The sequence below is a fragment of the Calidris pugnax genome, unplaced genomic scaffold (assembly GCF_001431845.1).
Source record: "Calidris pugnax isolate Ruff unplaced genomic scaffold, ASM143184v1 scaffold24, whole genome shotgun sequence".
NCBI classification, from domain to species: Eukaryota; Metazoa; Chordata; class Aves; order Charadriiformes; family Scolopacidae; genus Calidris; species Calidris pugnax.
The window spans coordinates 1,076,137-1,101,529 of NW_015090922.1; the positions used below are offsets into that span (position 1 = coordinate 1,076,137).

The following is a 25,393-nucleotide window of genomic DNA, read 5'->3' on the forward strand; positions in this document are numbered from 1 at the left end:
ACACACATGCTCTCTCTCAGTCTGCTTTATAAAAATTAACCGACAAATAGAGAAATGTTTTACCAGACTGCTCCTGTATCATGCTGCAGAGAACATCTATTTCCTGCCAATCTCCAGTGACTTAAAGACAATGTGGGATCAGTTTCCTTCTCACTGGACTATACAATCTGCAGAGAAAACCCACTGTCTTTCTGAAACAAATACGCAAACATCACAGCCTCCATCCACAACAACAAGCTGGAGGCCCAGATCATTACTTGGTGAAATGAAGGTAGGTTCACTGACTTGTAGAAGCAAATGCTGACTTATAGAAGCAAAACAGATGGTTGGAATGCTTGCAACACATGCTCTCTCTCAATCTGCTTTATAAAAAGTAACCGACAAATAGAGAAATGTTTTACCAGACTGCTCCTGTATCATGCTGCAGAGAACATCTATTTCCTGCCAATCTCCAGTGACTTAAAGACAATGTGGGATCAGTTTCCTTCTCACTGGACTATACAATCTGCAGAGAAAACCCACTGTCTTTCTGAAACAAATACGCAAACATCACAGCCTCCATCCACAACAACAAGCTGGAGGCCCAGATCATTACTTGGTGAAATGAAGGTAGGTTCACTGACTTGTAGAAGCAAATGCTGACTTATAGAAGCAAAACAGATGGTTGGAATGCTTGCAAATCACCTTTCCAAGTCATGGCTAGGGCAGAGGTTTCATTCAGAGTCCCCACCCTTTCTGCCCTACAAGCACACAGACTCCTGCCCTCTACCATGGGCCTGGAAGCTGCAGAACTGGGGGCTCCTCTCTGTTAGGTGAGAGGCAACTCAGGGCAGGGACCACTTCCCTCCCATCACCAAGGACAGCCTGTGTGCACCACCACAACAGATGCCATCCCATAACAATAACAGCACCATGTCAGCATTAAGTAGGTGACCCCCAATTACTCAGCCCCATGGTTGTCACACTGTGTGCCCATAGTGCTTGCCATCCAGCAGTTTCTTCTCAGAAACGTTGTCTAAAGTGAAATAGGACTCCAAAGAAATACATTAATGGCAAAACTTCAGTTCACTAAGTCCGTTGTCATTAGGCCAAATCTGTTTGAGGAGAAGACTTCTCATATGAGGTAAATTGCAGGGCTGAGCCCAGAGAGTCCAGCACGCACAGGAAGTTGGTACAAGGCAGCCTTCCTCATCCTGGTACAGGTCTGGTTGTCCCTTCTTCTGCAGCACTGCTTCAGGAATACAGTGTCATCATCATCCACTGTAAAATAATGGGGAAAGTAGGTTGAACTCATCCATCCCTGACAGTACCCTGCAATCATCACAACTGAACTGGACTATGGGGCATTGGAGATATACTGTGTCCAGAAGGAGCAGAAGTTGGAACAGAATAGGATCAGACTCTGAAAGAAATAGGAACAGACTATTTCAGTTGGAAGAGACCTATGATGATCATCTAGTCCAACTACCTGACCCAAAATTAAAGCATGTTGTCAAGGGCATTGTCTAAATGTCTCTTAAACACTGCCCGACCCAAAATTAAAGCATGTTGTTAAGGCATTGTCTGAATGTCTCTTAAACACTGACAGGCTTGGGGTATCGACCAGCTCTCTAGGAAGCCTGCTCCAGTGTTTGACCACCCTCTCTGTAAAAAAATACTTCCTAATGTCCAGTCTAAACCTCCCCTGATGCAGCTTTGAACCTTTCACACGTGTTCTGTCACTGGATACCAGGGAGAAGAGCTCAGCACCCTGTAGAGAAGCTGTAGAGAAGAATGAGGTCACCCCTCAGCCCTTTTGCCCAAACTAGACAAGCCCCAAAACCTCAGCCCCTCCTCATAGGACATGCCTTCCAGCTCTTTCACCAGCTTTGCTGCTCTCATCTGGACACATTCAAGGACCTTCACATCCTTCTTAAATTCTGGACCCCAGAACTGCACATAGTACTCAAGGTGAGGCCGCACCAGTGCTAGATACAGTGGGATAATCCCCTCTTTTGACCAGCTGGTTATGCTGTTTGATGCACCCCAGGATGGGGTTTGCCCTCTTGGCTGCCAGGGCTCACTCCTGACCCATATTGAGCCTGTTGTCAACCAGCACCTCCAGATCCCTTTCTGCAGGGCTGCTTTCCAGCCATTCCTCTCCCAATTTATACTTGTACCCAGAATTTTGACTTGTTAAATTTCATCCCATTAATCATAGCTCAGGGCTCTGATCTATCCAGACGCCTCTGCAAAGCTTCCTGTCCCTCAAGAGAACACTGCTGGTGACCAGTTGCCAGCCAGATGTAGCCCCATTCACTACAAATTTTAAGAGACAGGTAGATGTAGTACTTAGAGATATGGTTTAATGATGGGTTTTGTCAGTGTTAGGTTGACAGCTGGACTAGATGATCTGAAAGGTCCCTTCCAACCTAGACAACTCTACAATTCTAACCCTTTGAGCTCTGCTCTTCAGCCAGTTCTTTACCCAGCACACTGTGAACCCACTCATCCCACAGCTGAACAATTTGTTCAAAAGGATGCTGTGACGGACAGTATCAAAATCCTAGACACTATATTAAAGCACAAGACTCCTTGTTGTCTAACCTACTCTGTAAGTGATCAGGTAAAGATGTCTTTTTTAAGGCTACAGAACAACACACGTGACGTCACTTGCAATTAAGGAGCCTGCATTTGTCACTCAGGGAATGGGCTTTACCTCAGATTCCCGAAGATATATCCCTTTGCCATCTTGGGTTAAGTTGCGAAAGGCCTCTGGGAAAGAAATAAATGAGAAGTATTAACTTGATAGCACAGAGATCAACACCAGCCAAGACACCCTGTCCCAGGAAAAACCTCAAAGGCAGAGTTTGTAGGCTATTCAGAAGTGTGTGTGAGCTTCTCTGTTCTGGAGCAGCTGAATAAAGACAGGTATGTTACTGTCTGTCCCTCCAGCTGTGACACCTCAAAATTCAGGCAGTCCCCACCTCACCCACTACAGTTCTGAGATGCACAAAGTGTCTACAGCATGAGCTCATAGGCTGAGTATCAGTTGTGATGAGTCTCATCATCACAACTGCAGTCCCACCAAAGGTATAGTGAAGGCAGAATATACCCGGAAAAGGTATATTCCAAGGCTCTCTTCCTCCTGGAAAATGAGCAGTCTCTACCTGTAATTTGCCTACCTCCTCCAACAGAAGGCTGGTGCGAACCTGCAGGGAGCTAAATCACTCTGATATGTACAACCTGGATGTCTGTAGAAAGGGGCTGGTGGAAAGGTAAAGAGCTTGATTTCCTCTATATCTGTCCCTTGCTGAAAATGGATGACTCTTGGTCTATTCAGAAACTCAATCCTTCTAATTTTGACCTTGCTGCTGCCAGCGGGAGCAGCGTCAGAAGGGCCAAGGTTTAGGTGGGCAGCCCAGCTTCCCTGGCCAGCCACGTAGCACCAGCCTCACCTCCCATGATCTCCACTCGAAGCATGAAGCACACGAAGCTCTCAAAGCTGATCTTCAAGTCAGGGTCACCGTATCTGATCGCCATCAAATTACAGACTTCATTGCTGAGTGAAATGCCTTCATTAAAGGAAAAATTAAAAAAAGGGGGAAATAAGAATAAGATGGCAACTCCCAGCTGTACACAGCTGAAAGCACACAGGGTGTGCACAGAGCTGTGAGCACGCACAACTGAGTGGCCTGTAGACCTTCTCCAGCAGCTTGGTTCTTCAAACGTCCCCCCTAAGATTATCAAATATCAGCCAGCCCAAAACAGACTACTACATGGAGATATCTCCTCCAAACTTAAAAGGGTTCAGACGTGTTCCCCTAACTCAGTCCTGCCATAGTTGGAATAAAATACACATGGGCACCATTTACACATGGGGCATGACGGTAATAGCAGCAGCTATGTTTAAGAGCAATATTCCACAAGAGGGTAGGAAAGGAGAAGAAAAAGGAAACCCACAGGGAGCTCATACAGAAAGCATCAGTCCCTATGTCAAGCAGCATTTGCACGGAATAAAAGTATTTTCCATTCATGGCCTGGGATTTTAGTTTGCTTTAGCAGAGGTCTGCCTGTTTCTCATTGTGCTTTCACTGGCTCAGATGAACAGGGTGAACCGCACGGCAAAAAGAGATATTTAAGATGTAAACCTGCAAAAGAAGCTGCAAGTCTCAGCACCAGCTCCCAATCAAAGCCCAGTAACAGGGCTTGGTCCAGTATTTGGACCCACGGGTACAGTCTTCCATTTCTAGACCAAGCTTCAGACATTGTATTAGTGAAGCTGGTGTTGGTATTGCCTCTGCGCAAGTCCCATGCTTCCAGGTTCAGTCCCTGAGCTGTCATCTCCAGCAGAGGCAGCAATTTAATAGAAGCTAGATCTGGCCTCCCACATGTATCTGCACAACCCCACACAGTCTTTTACAATGAAATTAGCAACAAATAGGAAGGGATTTAAAAACTGGGTCTAAAACAGACAGAGAACTATCAGTACAAGACCACAATGGGGCAAAGATTAAGTGGCCCATCATACAGCAAAATAATTTTTAGATAATTTCACCCAGCTAAAGAGGGAAGCAGAGATGGCCAAGTCCATGCAGCCTATGATGTTTTCTGCTTCTCCTGGGCTCTATCTACAGTTCTCAAGATGTTTCCCAGCCCTGGGCTTTTTCCAGCCTTTCTGAGGAGGAGGATGAGACTTGCCAAGATGTGCTGTGGGCTCACCTGTCTCCCGTACGGCTGCATGCAGTTCCACAAGGTCAAGTTTTCCTGATCTGCTAGTGTCTTTTTTCTGGAAAACTTCCTGGGGAGGGGAAAAAAAAAAGTTGTTAAAACCCCCCAAATCAACAGATGACATCAAAATTCTTGTGAGCAGGAAGATAACACAAGGGGACACAGAAATTATTGTTATACCAAATAGAAAAGCAGCCTTTTCCACAGGACTCTGAATTCCTGGATACTCAGCGTGCCAGAAGCGTTCAGCTTTGTCAGAGAATTAAGGTTAGAACATCTCAATTAAACGTCAGAGAGCACCTCGTTACATTAAAAGAAAAACCCTCAAACAAACCAAAAACTCATCGACACTCTAACATTCACACAATTATAACATGAGGATAATGATTTCTGAGCCCACAAGCCTATCTATAGGCTTGATCCTCCTCCCACTGAAGTTAATGGAAACCTTGCTGCTGATTTCAGAGGCAGCAGGAATCAACCCTTCCCCAAACCAATTCCGTTCTGTCACAACTGAACTGTTATTATGGAGGGTGAGAAGTTCAATAAGCAGGGCCATGTCCCGGTGGTAAAGAAAATCACAGTAACACTCTGTCTGCCCTAAGAAATAATGCTTCAGTGAAGTATGATATGAGTCAGAAGTATCACTCATGTGAAGTAGGATACATCCAGGAGCGCCAAGATACCCTGGCAGGCATCCAGACTGAAACTCAGGCGAAAATTCTGGAAATCTGGAGAGAGGAGGAAAAAAAAAAAAAAAAGAAAAAGAAATTGCTTTGAGGAGTTATTGAACATCTCAGAAAAATTAACTCTCACAAAATTCCCCCTCCCTTGAGAGGGCCGAGGCCCCAAACTCTCTGTGAAACGTTACACCCACTTGAGAAGATGTATCATTTATGATGATAAAAATATGAGGCAACAGGATGGATTCTACTAGTCTCAGAAAATCCAATATGAGCTCCCTGCAGGCATGTAATACGGAATGAAATATGGTGCACTATCTCCAGCTATTAGAGAAAATGGAAGGAAAAGGACATCCAAAGCTGTAATCCCAAACAGAATTTACTGCATGACCTTGAGCAAAGTCACTTGACCTGAAGAGCTTTGGGGAGCAGCGCCGAAGATTAATTGAAACCCTTGTGCTAAGCATCTCTCTCTCTCTTTCACAGACACTCTGCCAGGTCTGTTAATATAATTAAAAGTACAGGCATCACTGAAAACATGATGCTGCATCAGAACTTAGCATTCCTTGTTCATACATAAGTTACATGAAGAGTAACAGAAACAGATTCTAATCTTACTGCAAATCACGATTATAGAGCGTCTGTTGACTTTCACTGAGCAAGGGACAGAACCATAACTCACCACTCCCTTCTCTGCACAAAGTGAAGATTTTTTAATCTTGTAATAGCCCTGTTTAGTAAATATGAATCAAGTACTGTAACATTTTTAAATTAATGTCTTAAAATTGATCACTTATGAAAAATAAAGACTCTCTATTCAATATAGTCTTCTCGCAGATAAGACAGTGCCTGGTGGGTCACTTTGCAAAGACAGAAGAGCTATCCTTGTCCACCTTTGTAAGAAAGGGAGCAATGTCAAATGCAGATTAAGTGGAAAAGTCACCACATCAGTCTTATGTTCATCTTCTTTGTTGCCCACAATGGCTGGATGGTGTATTTTCTGCATTGCACATCAATTGTTACCAGTGAAGAAACTGGGAAAGAAAACTGGATTCATCATTCTATCTGTGACTTCACTGCTGCTGTTCAGAGAAAACAGCCACCGCAATCACAGAATGATACAGGGTTGGAAGGGACCTCTGGAGATCATCTAGTCCAAGACCCCTTTGTCACCACATAGCTGCCTAACAGACCTAACTCTCTACACCTTCCAGTGCTGGTGCTGCTGAGACTGTGGTAGTGGCACAGGGTGAAATGAAAGACAGTTTCAGAGTCAAGGCTGAAGTCAAGCTGGGTTTGGAGGTCAAATTCAGAGTCTGCATCCACACACAGTATCTACACTTGCTCTTCATTCTTTCAGTTGTTGAAATTCAAAGTAGAGTAGTTTCACTTATAAAATTTCTACCAGGTTGATTTATACCCCTGCAAATCCTTTCTCTCTGGAAATCAAACATGGCATCAGAACAGTCAGATTCAAGTCAGCTTCTCCTCCCAGAATTCAAGAAACAGATACAGGAGCTGAGGCTTTTCTCTAAGGGTTTATTTTACAGAAACGTTATTTCTCAACACTTACTTCTCCAAGATATATTATTCAGGATTCTCTGGAGCTGAACAGCATTTATTTCAGGATTCTGTGATAAAGAAGAGAATTTTTATTTTTTATTTTTTTAAAGTATTAAATCACTTTTCTCCCTCTTTTGTTTTCCCAGCATGTCCCATCTTCATTCTCTGCTTTTCTGGCCCCACTCCAGCCACTGTGAAAATCAATAGAAAAGGCTCCCTTTGAATATGACAAGATTCTCAGCCTGCAAGAGTCTCAGTCTGCTCTGGGCTAAGTTTCAGGTCTCCACACAGATCAATGCAGTGGTGCAGATTTACACTGAGTGAGGATCCAGACCGTTAACCTTTCAGCCCTGGTGCCATCTGTCCCATCAAGCACACTGTCAAGAGACCTGCTTCAAATATTTCCCTTTTACCATTTACAAACAAACAAAAAAAAAGCTGGAAACTTTGGAATACTTTCTCCCCAAACTTTTCAAAGCAGAATCTTCCCCTCCTCCTTGTGATACTAAAGTTTACAGGTTTCTTAGAAACTGTGACATTTGTTTGTTTAGAGGATTTTTTTTTAAATGTCACTCTTCAAAAATAAAAGCCTGTTTTCAGATCATTGAGGCGTGCCAAGGTAATGCACTGAGAAATGGCAGTATTGCTCGCCTCTTTGTATGCTTGGGCCTCCTGACAGCAAAGGACCAGCACCCCACAATTTCTAGCACACCTGAATGACACATGACTCTCAAAATCAAAATCTTAACCAAGTAAAAGCAAAAAGTAAAAGCATTGCTTGTTTTTAGTAACAGCTTCCATCAAAATATTGCTTTCAAATGTGTTTTTTGTGAAAATGTGTTTGCCAAATACAGGGTATGCTGCTAAATAAATGCAGCCACCTTTGCTAAAAAGTGAAACACTTGCATCCCTCACCATAGTTTAGTGGGATCCCTGAAGGTCAACTCTATCCCAAATCAGGCCAGAGAGATCATTAGAAAGAATCTTTCGTGATAAGGATCATATTTCACTAGGAAAATTAGTGGAAAAAAAAAGGAGATGATGGGACCCCTGGTACTTACTTCACCACTCAAAGCAAGTTAGCTGTCACCAAACTGTGGTGAAGGATGTATAAGACAAGCGTCAATATTTCAGGGGGGTTCTCTAATAGGCATTTTTCCCTAATGAGTGTATGAACACCCTAAAGGGTGAGACAGATCCACACAGCCCACCACTTTGTCCCCAATAAAAGAACAGGGATTCATGTTTAGGGAGAGAACATGAGCCTGGTCAGCTTCTGCAGCCCATTCTCCTGTTTCCCTGGCACCCACACCTGTTGGAAAAGGGATCTTAAAGGGTCCATCCCTGCCTAGTCATTTAGTATCTGTTTATGGACCTCCTGCTCATCAGTTCGTTAATACCTTTTGAGCCTGTTGATGCTGTCACAATGTCCTGTGGCATTAAGTTCCAGGCATTCACACACTGTTGCGTAGAGAAGTCTGCCTGTCTCAATCCTAACATATTCCTAAACTGTGTGGTTAAAACTGCTGCATGGAATCACTGTACACACAGCCCAACCTCCCGTGGCCCCTCTCTGTTCCCCACACTTCCACCTCCAGGCCTCCCCTTCAACATCCACATGCTCTTACTTTCACAGAGCTACAGAACAGGCCTGGAGGAGTTTACCCTGGCAGCTTATACACACACTTACCTGTTCAAAATGCTTTGTGAAGAAATCCTCCCAAATCTTGCCTTCATACCTATCAACAATTTCCTTTAAGAAAGGAAAATTAAAAAAAAATTTAAAAAAATCATTGACTCGAGGGGAAAAAAATAAATATCACTATTCAAGACAGAGTTACTCAAGATGCTTTCCCAGAACTGCACTCTCATCCCCTGCGCCCTTCCACCTTCTCCCCACCACTGCAATCAGTGCTACATCACTAACACAGCCCACTCTTAAGAGAGCTCCAAACCTCACAGAAATGCTATTTCTTGGAAAGAAATACTCAGATAGCACTCAGTTGGGAGAAACATTTCCCCTCTGCCAAGCTGTGCAAGAAACCAAGGATGGGACTCACTCCATGCCCATAAAAGAAAGAGAAGTCTCTCTGTCCTCCTTTACACAGGAGAATAGAGGAGATGAAAGAATGTTTAGGGCAGGGAACAGACTATGCTATAAACTCTGTGGCACAAGTTGCAGACGTGCAGGCACTGCCATTGAGCTCAATTATTTTGAAAATAACCTATAGACAGCTCATAGGAACAGTACTGCTCAGGTCCCATGACGTCTTCAGAACTTTCAAGGCATGAAAGGAGTGGGGAGAAGTACAAGAAAAGACCAGGAGTCTCCAAAAAGCCACGAATAGGAAAGAACTGCAGAACAAGTGAGATGGTGTCACTAAAAGAAGTTTGCAAAAAGGCAACTAACAAAGGCATCTAAAAATTTGCTCGTTCCCCACACCTGACTGCATCTGTCTGCGCAGTCCAAAGAACTCTGCCTGTAAACTCAAGCTGCCCTTTCAAAAGTGCTGTCGATGCAAACACTCACGTTCTCAGTCAGCCTCTCCCTAGGGCAGAGCAACAGGAAAAACCCAACACCCAGAGCTGAAGACTGAACCCCAGATCTCCCGTTGCCCTCGTACTGACTTACCTTAGAGAGGGTGAAACTGGTGTTCCCGCCCATTTCCCTAGAGATGAAGAAAAGCAGTCACATTAAGGAGAGATAGCCCAGAGTTGTGTGTTTGTCTCATCACAGGTAGCACTCCCCACCCCCAGAAAGAGCCCCAACCCCCTGTTGCAGTATATGTTCCCCCCCTAGTGTTACAGCTGCAATCAGGGAAGCCCTCGTGTCCATACAGCTCCCCAGGGGCTGCTGGCTTCTGTAGTCCCCAAAGCACCATTTCTGCACAATCAACCAGGGTCTCCTGGCAAACTGATGGTGCATTAAAAACTGTTGCTCTTCTCCACAGGTCTCAAACACGAGCGTGCTGCAAGAATCCCTTGTGTGTAGCTCAACACTTTTTGAAAGGATAAGGTCAAAAGTAGCGCTTCAGCCACTGAGCGCCCTAAGGTGGGAGAACCCCATAACCAGCCTCTCCTTTTTGCAGAGTGAAGTGTTTGTGCTTCCCCCCTTAGACTAGAAAGACCAGGCCATCCCACCATCCCAAAGAATTAGGTGCTGGGAGAGGGCTGGCAACATCTCACCGAAGAACATGCTTCCTGGAGAAGACACGCAGGATGAATTCAGACTCCTGCTGAGGCTCCAGGGTGGATGGGACAATCACATAGACACCAGGCTCCAGATGGAAGTCATGAGTCACTTCTCGTTCGTCAAGGAAGACCTGGTGCTTGTTCACAGGCTGATGTCGGGTGAAGAAAGCTGGGGGCAGCTTTCTGTTGCTTTCCTGGTACTGCTAAGGGAAGACACAGAAAAGAAATGAGTTCTGCAGCAGCTGAACAAATGGACAAAAAGCATGCAGAGAATTCACAAGCATGGCATAGACAGCCTGCCTTCACACCTCACATTTTTTTTACAGCACAAGCAGATAACAGGACCCAAAAGACTCAGTCTCCTCCAAGGACATGGTTGTTCTCACTGTGCCTGCCCAGTACTAAAATGACAAAGAACAGGGCTTCCTGCAACATCATCAATAATATAATAGCACTTGCGAGGAACAGCAGCAAGGGCTGGAAGGAGAAGTGGCTTCTGTCAACCTAAGCTACTGCAGAAGTAACTTCTATACTGGCAGAAATGACCGCAGGTGGGAACAGCTCTAGAGACCCCTCTTCATGAGCCAGAACACCCCTCCTGTCCCATGGGGACCATGCACTTTGTTCCCAGCTTGTCCTTTGCACAGAGAACCTGGCAGCAGAGGGTTTTTCAGAGCAGCCGTGATCTGAGCATACTGCAGGAGCAGCCTAATCCCTAGCTCTGACTCCCTGCACGTGTCCTTGATCTGCCTGGCACTCTTGGCTCTTACAGATGTTTTGCTCTGCAGGCACTTTTCTGCAATAGGAGGATGGATAAAGTGTTGATCCAGGCAACACTGAGGTCGTTTTTAATGCCACCGAGTGCCCAGCACACAAGCCAAATAAATAATCCTGCTAGCTAAGACCACTGTCACCTCCTGATCTTGGCTGTTCCTCAAAACATTTAGCCATTTTACTCTGCAGCCTCGTAGTGGAGATGCTATTCTTCTTCCTTCGCCAGTATTTTTCTTACTAATAGAGCAATCTTTCTTCTGAAGGGTTCAGGGTTACTCCTCCTCATGCCCCTTATGTTAAATTCAAAGTTTTTATATTCCAGTCAATACTTTGTTGATTGTAGTTGGAATACCTTAGACGCTCTCGGCTTGTCATCTCTCTGTATTGATCTCAGCAACCGCTACAAACCTGAAATTAAAGTCCTGGCTGCCACCATTCCCCCTTGGGTACGGCACAGCAGTGTGCTAGGGTCACACTCAGACCTCTGCTGCCAGGAATTTTAACTCACTTGTAACTCTGATAGTGCCCAAAATATTTAAGTCAGGAAGAAGTGGCATCTCAGTTCATGGTTACCATGCTGGAAATATAGAAACTGGGAACACAAGCGCACTGCCCTGACAATACATCCAAAATGGTTCTTTGCCAGCCCAAATTCAAATTCACCTCATTTAAGAGGTGTTCTGAGTAGTAACAGAATGGAAGATATGCCCTTTAAATATAAAAGGAGCTAAACTTTCCCATTTTAAATAGCCCTCTGAGGTCAGGGCCAAAATTGAGACTTACATCAGGGTTTAACTGCCAGGGCCCTTTCTCAGGTCCCAAAGGCTCCTGGCTAAAGAAAACACTAAAAATACAGCTGGTCTGAGGAAGCTGAAAACACCCGTAGCATCAGCTCCAGAGCATCCCCAGCCAGGAAGGCACCTGAGCTCCCCAGGAGATCCCTGACTTGCATGGGACACCAGCTCTGCTCCTACGTCATCCCAAGACTGGGAGGTAGCAAAAAGGTGGCTCTGGCTCCCCTGACTGCTGCAGCAAGTCCAGCTCAGACACAGCCAAGAAGTGGGCACCATCCCACAATTGTAGTAGGGACAATGTGCTAAATGCACTTCTAACATCTTTGAAGACCCAGTGCAGAAGCCCCTTTTTAAGGCCACTGAGCCCTCTTGATACAGCTGATCTTCAGAAGAGTCAGTAGATAGGCCTGCATTAGTAGTGACTTACCGTGGTGCCTCACTGAACTCAAATACACAGTTATTAACTGTCAGCCAAGGAACAAAGGCAAACACAACACCTTCCATGTTGTCAAAACAGCTGCAGCAGCCCAGGTCCCCCAAGCAGACAGCCAGCAGCCGTGACAAGGGACTCACCTGTAGGTCCACCTGCAGGAAGAACAGAAACAGAGCGTCTGTCAGACAGGGACCTGTGGGTCTCACACACCATGGCCATATCATCGCTGGGAAGCGGCTATGTATGTTCAGCTAAGGTCTTCACCTTCAGAAACCTCAGCCCCTCCACCTGAAAACCCTTCCCCACAGAAATCTCCCCGTAATTGTGCAAACTCACAGCAGCAACAAGAGCTGTGCCTCTGCTCAAGGGAGGAGAGTAGCTCTGCAAGGCACTCAGATAAGTAGAAAAAAGGGGCAAAGAGGGGAACTCTCGCTCCTTCTAGTGATATCCACTTACCCCTGGATACACAGGGAACTAGCAGGATTTACACATAGGGAGCTGCCATGTTTAAGAACATTTCTCAAGCACAATTTTACCATGGTTGGAAATAACTTGAGGGCAGTGCTCACCCTGCCCCGAAGTAAAGGGACTCCTGACACCCTCCCAGCTCTTGTACATAGTCTCAGAGAGGGCTAAATAAAGCCTGGTGTGCTCTGAAGCAAGAAGCATTTCTCACTGCTCTGCAGGCTGACACACAGCATGTCAGAGAGGCAGTGAGTGGAGCACAGAGCCTGAGGAGACTGGGCACAGACAAGGAGAAAAGAGCGCAGATCACCCCTCGCACAGCAGAACTCTTGGTCTGCTAAACTCTACAATTTACAGACACTGATTTTTTTTCCTATTTGGTGAAAGCAAGAAAGGTAAAGAAATCCTTCACACCTTGTAGAGTGAAAATCCAATGAAGAGGTGAGGAGCTCGGTTCCGGTGTTTGCTGCTGTGTTTCTGCATCAGGGATATAACCACATTGCAGGAACCCAAGCTTTTCTTACTGTCTTCAACTGGTAAAACATTCAGCCAGTATTGAGGGTTCATCCAAAAGGTGCCTAAGCAAAACGAGAAAGACATTTTGATGTCATTTTCCATCACAAAATTAGTTGCCAGATTCCCACGTGATGCCTTGGCATTGGACTGAACAGGCCACAGGTTGTCTGGACCCTCCAGACCCCACGGGGACTTGATTGCAGGATGCAGTTTACAAGTTTAGCAGTGCAATCACTAGGTGAGACAGAAGGAAAACCCAGGAATAGGGAACTACCTTTCTGCTAACCTGTAAATAAGAGTTCATTTTGTTTATAAATGTATCACTATTCCTCTACCACCTCCAGTGTATGGAGCTGGACTTCACACCCCACCTGCTCTGCTTCCAGAAGGGTTGAGCCCCTGCATTTCTCATTCACTTCACTTCAAACACCACTACCTGGAGGTGCCGAGGACACAAACTTTAAACAAGTTTAATGCCTCAAAGAAGCTCAGTGTTGGCAACTGACCCTAGGACCTTGCAGCTCATTACATGCCATAACCAGCCCACTGCCCTACGTTTGCAAGTGATGCAGCTTCTGTGATAGCAGAAGCCAGTCAAAGTCTTTCAGCTGCTTATTTCTGGTGTTTGTGAAGAGGGCTAAGCAGGAAGAGCACGTTTCTGTTGTCAGTTTTGTGTTAACAGGTATAAGGTGCTGGTAACTGCGTCTGTAGAGCATTGTTACCCCAGAGTCATCTAAAAGAACCCCCCTCACCATTGCAGAATCCCAGGCTTCCTCTTGCTGTACTTCCTTTAACCCATCTCCCACTCTTCAAGGAGTACATCCATTTCTTCCCATCTTCCTGGCTCATCAGGTCTGGAGTTAATTTACAGATCATCAGATCTACAAAATGAAGCTTAAAATCTTCCAGAGACATCCTGGGAAAAAGAGTGCCAAGAGACATCTCGTCAGCAGTTGAGTTTAGTCCATATGGCTTATAAAATGAAAAGGAAAGGGAGCAGGGAACTTCGAAGCCGCACCATTCTGCGTTACATATGGTAATGCTCATATTTTATTAGGCAGTAAAGAAGAGAGCGTCTGCTCCACCAGCAGCATCTAGCAGTAGCAAACGCACGACGAAAATTTCAGCAAAGGGTAGCAGCACAGAGATTAAAATAATATTGCCACCCAAAGGACCACAGTGAAATGAGACGGGCGACAACATTGCCACCTCGTGGCAGAAGCTGTGGAGAACCCGTGAACAAACAAGCCAAGCAAGAGCTTCCCAAAGCTATCTTAAAAATAAAAAGGCAGGACAAAAGCTCCTGAAAGCTGCCCACGTCTCCAGCAGCCCTGCAAGACCCGGCAGTGTCCTGCTTCTTCCTCACTCCTGCCAATGAAGAACAGGGCATCTCTTCCGTGTCAGCACTGCTACTGCTTCTCACATCATCAAACAGAGAAGAGGAGCAAGAAAGCAAACCCCAGTACCTAAAAGGGGCTACAGGAGAGATGGGGAGGGACTCTTGATCAGGGAGTGGAGCCATAGGATGAGGGTAATGGTTTTAAACTGAAAGAGGGGAGATTTAGATTGAATATCAGAAATAAATTCTTTCCTGTGAGGGTGGTGAGACTCTGGCCCAGGTTGCCCAGAGAAGCTGTGGCTGCCCCATCCCTGGAGGGGTTCAAGGCCAGGCTGGATGGGGCTTTGAGCAACCTGGTCTGGTGGGAGGTGTCCCTGCCCATGGCAGGGGGGTTGGAACTGGATGATCTTTAAGGTCCCTTCTAACTCTAACTATTCTATAAGCGTGACCTGTTATAAGGCAGATCACACAGGCCTCAATCTATGACTTATGTGGCAATGTGCTGCTTCATCTCCAGCCCCAGAGCTAGTGGCAGAGAGGGGAGAGGCAAGACTATACCATTACCAGAATTCTCCATCCTCCTTCTTTTTCCTCAGCAAAATCTTCTCCTTCGGGCTCAGCAGCTCCCATTTGTAAGAGCTGAGGGCAAAAACACAAGGTGACCAACCAAACGTAGTCTCAAATTCAAAGCAGAGTACATAGCTTTCCTTTATAAAAACAGGCCAAATCCCTGTCCCCCACATATCTCCACATTCATCGCCTACTAAACACAGGTCCTCTATCCTTCAGCCACAGAAGACTCTCCAGAAGCACTCTGGGTCCCATGAGATGTAGCTAAACAGCACCAGTTTTCTCCAGCAGAAGCTAGAAATGCTCCATTTCCATCAGCCAGTCCATTCACTTGCACACACAGCTTTAAGTACTTAAAATATAAAACTCTAGACCTGTTTTGTTGGTTAATTTTCTGTCAAAGGAGACATAATAGGAAGAGTGTTCGGCATAATGAATGAATGACGAGGACAGCACAAGAGGCAGCTGGGAGTCGTTTAAAAGGCAGCCCTACAGTATGGTGCTCATTATGCTCTTCAACAGGAACAGCTGGTATGTTGTCATTATGTGACAGACACGCATCAGAGAAGTTATATTCTATAAGCGTGACCTGTTATAAGGCAGATCACACAGGCCTCAATCTATGACTTATGTGGCAATGTGCTGCTTCATCTCCAGCCCCAGAGCTAGTGGCAGAGAGGGGAGAGGCAAGACTATACCATTACCAGAATTCTCCATCCTCCTTCTTTTTCCTCAGCAAAATCTTCTCCTTCGGGCTCAGCAGCTCCCATTTGTAAGAGCTGAGGGCAAAAACACAAGGTGACCAACCAAACGTAGTCTCAAATTCAAAGCAGAGTACATAGCTTTCCTTTATAAAAACAGGCCAAATCCCTGTCCCCCACATATCTCCACATTCATCGCCTACTAAACACAGGTCCTCTATCCTTCAGCCACAGAAGACTCTCCAGAAGCACTCTGGGTCCCATGAGATGTAGCTAAACAGCACCAGTTTTCTCCAGCAGAAGCTAGAAATGCTCCATTTCCATCAGCCAGTCCATTCACTTGCACACACAGCTTTAAGTACTTAAAATATAAAACTCTAGACCTGTTTTGTTGGTTAATTTTCTGTCAAAGGAGACATAATAGGAAGAGTGTTCGGCATAATGAATGAATGACGAGGACAGCACAAGAGGCAGCTGGGAGTCGTTTAAAAGGCAGCCCTACAGTATGGTGCTCATTATGCTCTTCAACAGGAACAGCTGGTATGTTGTCATTATGTGACAGACACGCATCAGAGAAGTTACTGCTCTGCAGACAAGGTGAAAGTCACTCATTCCAAACACCTCCCTGTGCTCTTCCTGCCTCCCTATCCCCAGGCCTCAGCAAACAGGGTCTGTGCAGGGAATGAAGTGACGTTTGGAAGGAAGGAACATGCTCCAGTTCAAAGAGGAACAGGACACAAGTCTACGGTTGCACGTGGTCTAGAATGCAAACCACTGTCTTCCATGGATTCCAATCAAAACATTCAGGCAGATGCAAATATAGGTCCCATTTACCTCATTAGTTGCTTCCTCTGATCTCACACCCAACTGTATTTCCCCAAACAGACAGGAGGGAGGACTCCTTCGCAGCCCCCCAACTCCCAATGCTTTGCAGCCCATGGGTGACTTTGCATGGTCCCTCCTGCGATAAAGGGCTGCGTGCCCCGAAACATGCTGTTTGTTTAGAGCCTCCTGCACAGCTATCTGTCACTTTGCATCCAGATCACAGCCACGTGGTCAGTGTCTGATGTTGATACCCCGTTTCCTCTGACATTCAGTGAAGGGAAAAGCAGAATTGAGCATCTTGAATCTATGTGTGAAGGGAGCCCAACTGCATGAGCACTATCTGCTGGACAAATACAAATCTCTCCAGTCTTGCTTTGGCACCAGAGGGTCTGTTCAAGCAACTGTTACTTACCTTAATGCTGCTCTCAGTGCTAATTTGTGCCTGAAGGTGGCAGCATCTTTCCTCCAAGAAACCTCTCCTCGCACTTAGCATCAGCTCTTCCGATTTTTAAACTCACCTGTCACTCCAGTCTCCTTTCCATTCAATTTTTCCCCATGGATTTCTCAGTCTCACTAGGTTTTCTGGCCCATATTGACAGGTCACCTGCAAAAAACACTCACACTGTGCTTACCAAGGTCTCAGCGTTTCTCATCTGGAGAAATACATCTGTTTATATCATCTGTATAAAGATTTTGATTGTTCTCACAAATTCCAGCAAGTATGATGATAAATACCTATGAACGTGCAACTCCAAATGCCAGCACAGAGATTAAGATGCTTTATCTTTCTATGATTGAAACCAGAGACCTCACAGGTTCCTAATTTGGAGGCTTGACCATAAATTCCTCCTCCTTTCCAACATCTGTTCATTTTGTGCTTATGTCGGGCAGGTCTGTGTTACTGCAAAAGCTAAGTCCTACCCCAGTGTGATGGCACAGCACAATGCAGCCCATGGGGTGACCACGTAGATTAGTGCCTCCTGAACTGGGATGCCATGGTTGGAGAAAAGGGAGCCAGGCTGACCAGGGGCTTTGTTGGCAGAATACAGCAGAAGAGCTTCCTTCACATTGGCTCCATGTGCTCAGTCAGCCCCCTTCTCCTGCCTGGCTCTTCATCCCATCAGAGGAGCCAGGCTGACAGACATCTCGCTGATAAAGTCCATACCTCAAACCCTCCTGCTGTGTGTGGGAGACACAGACATGCATCATCCTGCTCATAGTATCTCCTTCAACTTTCCTACTATCTCTTGCAGAGGTACTGAATGTGCTTTCACCTACATCTATATCACACACCCAAAGCTCCACAAAGTCCTTGTCCAACCTCAAAAAGGAGGTTGACAAGGATGGCAAAGATAGTGATCCATCAGTCCAGGAGGAGAAAGTTTGAGTTTTCTCCGGCTCTCCTACTATTTTACTGTCCCATACCTCTAGATATATCTTTAGGGAATTCCTAATGATACTTCCACAGGTCAACAGGGTGCACCTGGTATTCTCTGCACAGAAGACAAGTTTGTTTCTCCTGCTTTAGCCTTGACTCACATTTCCATAGGCAGTTTTTTGTGGTTTGGCCCTTGTATTCAATAATGTTTACTACTCTGTGGCCTCTCCTCTGAAGTCAGAGGAAGGCTTTTTACCCCAAGCAGGGTCCAGCTCATCCTTCCAGCATGCCCAAAGGCCAGTCCTTTCCTCCTTAACAGCTAAGATGTGTTTGCAGGCGATACTCTCAGCAGAGCCCTATGAATCATTCCCACCTTAGAGCTATGCTGATTTATAACCATTGTCCTTTACATCGAGGTCACAATACTAAAATGGACATGCTTGAAAGTGAATCTTTACAAAGCACACAGTCCCTTTTAGCCTTAGACTAAGAAAAGAGTATTGGGGGAGGAGAAACATAGTGGTTCAACCACTATGTTTCATTAACATTAACTATGTTTCATGTAACATTAAGGGTTGAACCTATATCTGCAATAAAAATTGCTGACACCCAAACAAACCCGGACCCAGGACATTAGGGCTAATCTTACCTTTCTAATACCAGTTACTGTGTAGGCATGGCCAGCAACAAGCCCATTCTTCAGCACCTTTGTTGCCTGTATACAAGGAAGAGAAACAGAAGGAAAATAAACCTTTTATTCTCTCCATACTTACACAGTAGACTCATACCAATACCAGAGACCTGTATAAGCAATGACTCTCAAAGATGGAATGGTTTGAACTGGCCAAAAAACCAAAGTCTAAGCTCCTAACAGCCACGTTTTGCAGTACACTTGCAATTGGAAGGTTGATTGGAAAGGTCCCTTCCTAAACTGGGGATCTTTGGCTAGAGATCATTTCACTTTTAAAAAGTCCAGGAGGTTAGGTTTTGATTTTCAGAATAGTAGGTATTCCCAACAGCTGAAGTCTTAGCATAAGGCTTGGAAGCCAAGACTTGAATTCCTGTTCTAAACTACACACCTCTCTATCTTAGTTATAAACTTCCATGAGTCTCTGTGACTCGCTGCACCATCTGTAAAAATGGAAAACTTATTTAGTAAAAATGGGAAAATGCAGTAGCTCCTTATTTAATAGAGGTTTTTGCATAGATAAACCAGCTCCTAAACGTCTCAACAGAGAACTGAGAGCAGCACAGAATCAATCCACATGAAAAGTTTAACATGAAGAACATAATCTCTACAGAAAGTCATGTGTGGCAGCTTCAATACTTTTTGAGTCACAATGACTAGCTGAGCAGAGGGAAACAGGTCTGGAAAGGCTTTTAGCTGTGGAAGCCATTTGATGTCACTCCAAGTCTCACCCCTAAATGTGTCTGACAGCCCATGAGAGATCTGCTGTAGGTTGCTCTGGTCAGGATGTCCCACAGATCTGGAGGAGCTGCTGCAAGCTTGATCCTTATATTAACACCACCTGTAAAATCCACCAAGGCTTCTGAAACTTGTCCAATCTGCAGATCTTCATAGGAGCCATAGAGTCTAGCAAAAAATACATCGATATATTCTTGGGGTTATAGTCACAGAGGACAGATTGAGAACAGCATGCCAATAGAAACATACAATAAAGGTTTGCAAAAGGAAAGCTGTAACTGATGTTTAATTTTAGGGGAATCTTTGGCATTTAGGAAGAGGGGAATCTAGCAAATTGCCTCCAAGATTGGTCATAGTCTGAAAGGGACTCTTCACTCAGACATCTCCGCCAGCACAGTAGTGAGAACATACCCTTCACTACTTTGAGAACTCTGCCTTAGCAAACGTTGCCTAAATTTATCCCCAGACACTGTGCTGTATCTAAGATATAGTGCCTTCAGAGGCAAACTGTCTTGAGAGCTTAGTCTCCAATCTGATTTTCTTTTGCAGTGCAACTTTCTCTGATCTTTTTGTTCTAACGCTGACACCAAATGAAAATAACTGAACTTTCTCTCCTCTGCTGTGATCTTTCTCTCAATGTTAACTAGAATTTTTCCATGCTCTGCAGAGATTATTTCAGCTCAATATTAACAAACTCCACCACTTCTGCCTCGTTGTTTTCTTCTTAGTCCTGATAAAACCTCTAGACAAAACATCCTGGATAAAGCCCCTATTCTCACCATGCCATGTGACTTGTTAAATGCCTCGCTTTGGGGAACCCAAGAGCAGGAACTTCTAGCAAAACCAAAGTACAATGCTTTGAAACTCCTTGGAGGTTTCTCAAACTGATAATACATCAAAGGAGGTAACAGAAATCATTCACCTTTGAAAATCCCTATCTGTGGCCTTCCATTCCTCTGCAGTATTTACAGGGAAGGCATCACCCTAGACAATACACTCCAAGCAGTGATAACATTCAGAGAAAACACCCGTTTTCAGGCCTACTCCTTAACTCTTAGATTTAAACTCAAGGGCCTGGATTGATAACAGCTACTGCAGTGGCAGCTTTTACTGTCTAATAATAGAAAGATGAGAAGCATTTACTACACTCCCAGTGTGGCAAGGTCTGAGAGATGCATTTATAAACAAGAACAAACTGTGTAGGCACCAACCAACATATTTTAGAGAGACTATTTGCATAACTTGGAATGAGTCACTTACTTAGCATATGCCTTCTCCAGAAGGGCTCCCCAGAACACGTTCTTATAGACCGAGGAAACAAAGACCAGCTCCCCCGCCTCGTTCACCGGCAGGCGATCATCAACCACCACATCAACCCATTCACCGAACTGCCAGAACTGTCAGAGGAAAGGAATGAGCTGAAGTTTTGCTTAGAAGGGACCTCCCCTTGAAATAACAGGAAAGACAAGATAGCTTAGCTGTGGGCACAGGAGGAGCTGCCCTGGGGGGAGGTCAGTGGAATGGACTGACTCACCCACAGACCCAATTCCTTCAGCCTCACCCTGCCAGAGGGGAAAACAAAGCGTGTATCAGGTGTAAAAGGTTATTAAGCAGGGAAATTAGGCACAGCTGGGCTTCTGGGGAAGAAGTTCCTAAATTCAGGGTAGCAGAGTCCCATCAAGAGCTGGGCAAAGGGGTAGAAGGTTGAAGCAGATGTGCCCAGGTCCTGCTGACTGTTGCCACCATGGAAGAAGACTTTTGTCTAGATTAAAATATGGGTAGTACAGATAGAGAGAAGGGGCAAGAGGAGGTATATCCTCAGATTGGCTTGAAATTGATCCACTGCCTGCACTGCTTTGTGGGAGGGTTGATGGGTTGCTCTCCAGGCTAGGACACCCTCTGGCCACTTGGTCCTGGCCAAAGGACATACAAAATATCTAAGGGTGTGACACAAAACATGACAAGGGTTTCTGAAGACCTCCTGTGCTCGGGGGGAGCAGATGTACCCGGAAGTGGAAAATGCCAGCATATTTCTTCTCAAAGCTCTGGTTCTGTGGCACAACTGCAGCCAAGATGTCCTGGTGGAACGTCAGGGCTTCCAGGGCCGCCAGGAACCAGCAGTTCTCTGCGCCAAGACAAACGGACACATGCAGTTGGCAGAAAAGCGAAAGTTGTTAGCCAAGTTCAGGAACTCCACCAAAATCCTAGCAGAAGAGCTGTTGTGCTGATGTCTTTACAATTATAACAAATTATACACAGAAAATAAGACGATCCAGACATGTGCTTTACTTAACCAAGCCATGATTGGTTTATAATTATTCGCTCATGATCTTTTCATTTGGATACTCTTTGGTTAAATAAGAAATTTAGCAAGAAATAGCTCTCAATGGAAACATTCTGTTTTTTTACTGACGTTGTGTGGGAGTTTCTCTGTTCTCTGTAAAGGCACACTTAAAAAAAAAACACTTTTCCCTTTTACTTCAAAAACATTAACTTTTCAGAAGAGAAACAAAATTTCCAATGCATCTCACACTCAAGACTGTACTTATCAGTCTTTGTGATTAAGGGCTTAAAGCATTTAAAAATTAATGTAGTCCTGCCCCTGCTTGTTTTGCAGATGACAATATATCCTTTTACTTTAGGTAACACGGGCATAACAATTATTTTTCCAACTGCAAAGCTGGGAAGAGAACACACACTAAGCCTTAGGTAAAAAGATAGCAAAAGTCTCAGATTCTTGTGCTTCTGTGGTCCCTGTTCAATTGTCAAGCAGCAACGTTACAGACCAGTAAGAGCACAGGATTACTTCCTATGGTGGTATTAGCATGCACAGAAACAACACAAAAAGTGGCAATTTCAGCTTGTGGAGACACCTCAAACCCCTCAAAACCCACGTTAAAGCTTGCCTGCTTTTTTTACTGCGTCTATCCCATCTTAATGATTGCTTCATCCATACCACACCAAGTCAAGAGATAAGGATATGCACACCTTCTACTTCTATGCCAAGTTTTATGCAGTCAAATTCCACACAAAATGTTATCTTGCATAAGAATACTTAGATATTTATATAAAGGAGGTTCCTTACCCACCAATCCTTGGCAGAGATCAAGTTGCCTTCTGTTTGCAGCATAAAATACTGGACTTCTGTGCAAAGCCTGCAAAGCACACAACCAAAAAGAAAAAGGTGATACAGTCAAGTCAGTGACATGAGCTGGTTTAGCTTGAAGTCAAGGACTGAATGCAGAGCTGCAATCTCGTAAGATGGGAAATCCAGCAAGTTCCTAGTCTGGGATGTCAAAAACCTCATGGATGTGTGACAGAAAACACTACTTCTGCCTGATCAAAGCCTTTCAAAAAACTTAGGGTCCCTTTGTCTCAGCAGACATTGTTCTGGTTCAGGTATAACTGTTATTATCACGTGCTCTGGGTAACCTGACACAAGTCTGGGCACAAATTTGTGCTTGCTCTACACTGAATTTGGTCTCCTACAAAAGCCACTGGTGCTCAGATGCATCACCATGGGTCTCCACAAACATCTCGCTGAGAAGACAACCCTTCAGACCTGTCAGACCTGCTCATCTGCAATTACTGACAAGTTTCAGCCAAAAGAGGCTACAATAGCACAGCAGGACTGGTCAAACTTCCAGGTAACCTGGCTGATGCCTCCATGATTTGATTGACAATCAAGCTACAGACTAAGTGATGGCTGCTACACCAAGCTCCTGTTGCTGTGACAGGACTAGGTCTGTGAATAATTGCTCAGAGAGAAATTACAATGTTATTTTTTCCTCTCTCAAGTGCCTCTAGGGTCAAATTAATAACCTAAGTGTCAAACTTACGTTTCACTCTAATGACCCACAAATTGCTCCAGCTAATTTTCGCACTGTTGGCTTCCCCTTCAGGCAATAGCAGAGAAACAGCAAACCCTCAGAAGGCAGTTACAGCAATTAGACACCAACTTCTATCCTTGGTGAATTTGGGTGTTCAGTTTGCAGGCCATCAGTCATAGATGCAGCACGCCACAAGCCTGCAGGCTGAATGGCAGAATATCAGAGTTTCCTCTGCAGCACAGGGACTGCAGGATGCACAGCATCCATCCTCAGAGAGCCTTTGCTGGGCTAATGGCAGCCTTCTTCACCAGGCAGTTCTAGAGCAGCACTAGGGTGGACTGAGAGACATAGGTTTCAAGTCCATTCCAAGATCTCTGGGATGGAGGGACACCTGAAGGGCTTTGTAGAGGCCACAACTCATGTTGACCCTTCCCTCCCAAATGCTGATACAGCAGTGCCCAGCACAACCCAGCTCAAGCTCCTGAGGACTGGGGTCTTCCTCCATCTGCAGATCCTGACTTAATGCAAACCACCTGCAAGACCAAATTGCATGTAAAACTCTGAGAACCAGGGCTGCTATTCCCAAGCTCTACTGCACAATTTGCAAAGGTGCCTTTATTTTCCCAGTGATTTTCATGAGTTTTCCATAAACTCAGCCATTCTAAGAATTCGGTTAAATCTGACAAAATATGACAGCTAGAAAAAAAAAACTTTGTTAGGAGATGTTATCTGCTATTATTTGGCAGAATTCCCTAACAGACGTGGTAACGTAAGCGATCAGTGCTACTGAAATTGTCAGATAATTCTATACATTGCTTTCAGGAAGACCTGATTGTCAATATGTTGCTCAGTGGCTCAGTAAGGACAGAACTGGCATTGCCAGTAACAGGCCAGAGCTAACAGGCCTTATCTAACTGGGCCAGTTGCCTGTCCTGGCCTCCTAGACTTGTTATCCATTTGTTATGAGAACCTGCCCTGGGACCAGTGCTCAGAACCAGGTGTCTCTTGTTGTGATGTTCAGTTTAAGCACCAGCAAAGGCCTTGGAAATACAGACACAAGCAGAAAAAACAGGTCCCAGAATTAAAAACAACTCGCTGATTGATGGTCAATTACTGATCGTGGCAGCAGCTCAACCTTGAGAGCTGGGAAGAGACTGCTTCTGAGTACAATAAAGAATAGACTTAACAGTTAAGCAGGAAAAAAACAGCCCAGCAAGATGATAAGGCACCTGCCACTGACAGTGAAAGTAGCAGCCTCCAGCATCACAACGGTATGTGGGCCATGGGAAAGGGGTCAAAGCTTACAAACTGTCTAGAAACTCAGAAATCTACTAAAAGGTCACAATCTTGAATTCTAGGGAGAGGGATCATCACCATGAGAACTGTTATCATGGTATGAAGGTGGGATCATCCGTGTTGTGAGCTCCAAGGATATCAGCTCCCCTCACTCCCTTCACCTGCTCTCCCTGCCTGCTCCAAGCATTATTGGGTATAAACTGAGCGAGTCTGGTTATGATTGTGGGCAACAAATGCTTCAAAGGCAATTATGTCACTCCATGTAACCCCAGCTTCCAAAAAGACAGCTCATACAGCAAGTGTAATCTATGGAGGCATTAAGTCACATCTAAATTAAAGCCTAAGAGCAGTCTGCTCAATGCTAACACTATTTGCTGACTATCAGCTGTAATCCTCCTCTTAAATTAGAGTATTCACTGAAAGTCACTTACATGTGGTCTCTTCCACTGTAAATTTCGAGGCAGTTTCTTCAGCAGTGCTCCCGTTCCAATAGAGCTGATGTGAGCAGGGAAGCTGTCATCTGTGAACAAGCTTTTGTTCCTCAAGCACGTCTCCAGCAAGGCCTGGTAGTTCTGCTGGATGGGTGGGGTGTGTTTTTGAAAGATACTCCTGCCTAAAGGCACAGGGGACTTCTTTTTTTTCCAGCACGGCAGAAAAGGCATGGCGATGTCCACAATAAAGCCTGGATAATTTTTTCCACTGAGGAGCCAGCAGGGATCTCACCCTGCACAGCCCTGCTGGAAACTCCTTCTTTCTTGGGATGAGGTGTGTCTTCTCTAGAAGAATTCCTGATCATTAAAACAAGCGTAAAAAGTCAATTTAATAATTATTTTTAAAATTTTCTCTTTAGCTAAGGGGATTAGGGGTGGCATTCCCAGGAGAAATGGGGGATCTAGCA

At 45.0% G+C, this 25,393-nt stretch overlaps 1 protein-coding gene across 1 annotated transcript; it reads right to left on the reverse strand.

Moving 5' to 3' along the window:
- Positions 1-358: 358 nt before the first annotated feature.
- CAPN14 (calpain 14) lies at positions 359-25,157 on the reverse strand. The gene is made up of 21 exons (XM_014950461.1): positions 24,927-25,157; positions 22,455-22,524; positions 21,376-21,494; positions 20,630-20,766; positions 19,363-19,537; positions 18,593-18,658; positions 17,084-17,169; positions 15,744-15,818; positions 13,883-14,046; positions 13,029-13,192; positions 12,290-12,301; positions 10,143-10,351; positions 9,589-9,625; positions 8,647-8,709; positions 6,967-7,024; positions 5,377-5,441; positions 4,891-4,959; positions 4,702-4,780; positions 3,438-3,554; positions 2,699-2,754; positions 359-1,260 (listed from the first exon to the last, which is right to left on the reverse strand). The coding sequence occupies exons 1-21, from the start codon at positions 25,155-25,157 to the stop codon at positions 1,234-1,236; spliced, it is 2,079 nt and encodes a 692-aa protein (XP_014805947.1). The 3' UTR covers positions 359-1,233.
- Between the last annotated feature and the right edge of the window lie 236 nt (positions 25,158-25,393).

Excerpts from the sequence above, each read along its gene's own strand:
- CAPN14 (XM_014950461.1), bottom strand. The coding sequence starts at position 25,157 with ATGCCTTTTCTGCCGTGCTGGAAAAAAAAGAAGTCCCCTGTGCCTTTA. Across the intron at positions 22,525-24,926 it reads TACAGTGGAAGAGACCACAT|GCTTTGCACAGAAGTCCAGT; the intron begins GTAAGTGACTTT and ends TGTGCTTTGCAG. Across the intron at positions 18,659-19,362 it reads GCTGTCAGACACATTTAGGG|GCAACAAAGGTGCTGAAGAA; the intron begins GTGAGACTTGGA and ends CCTTGTATACAG.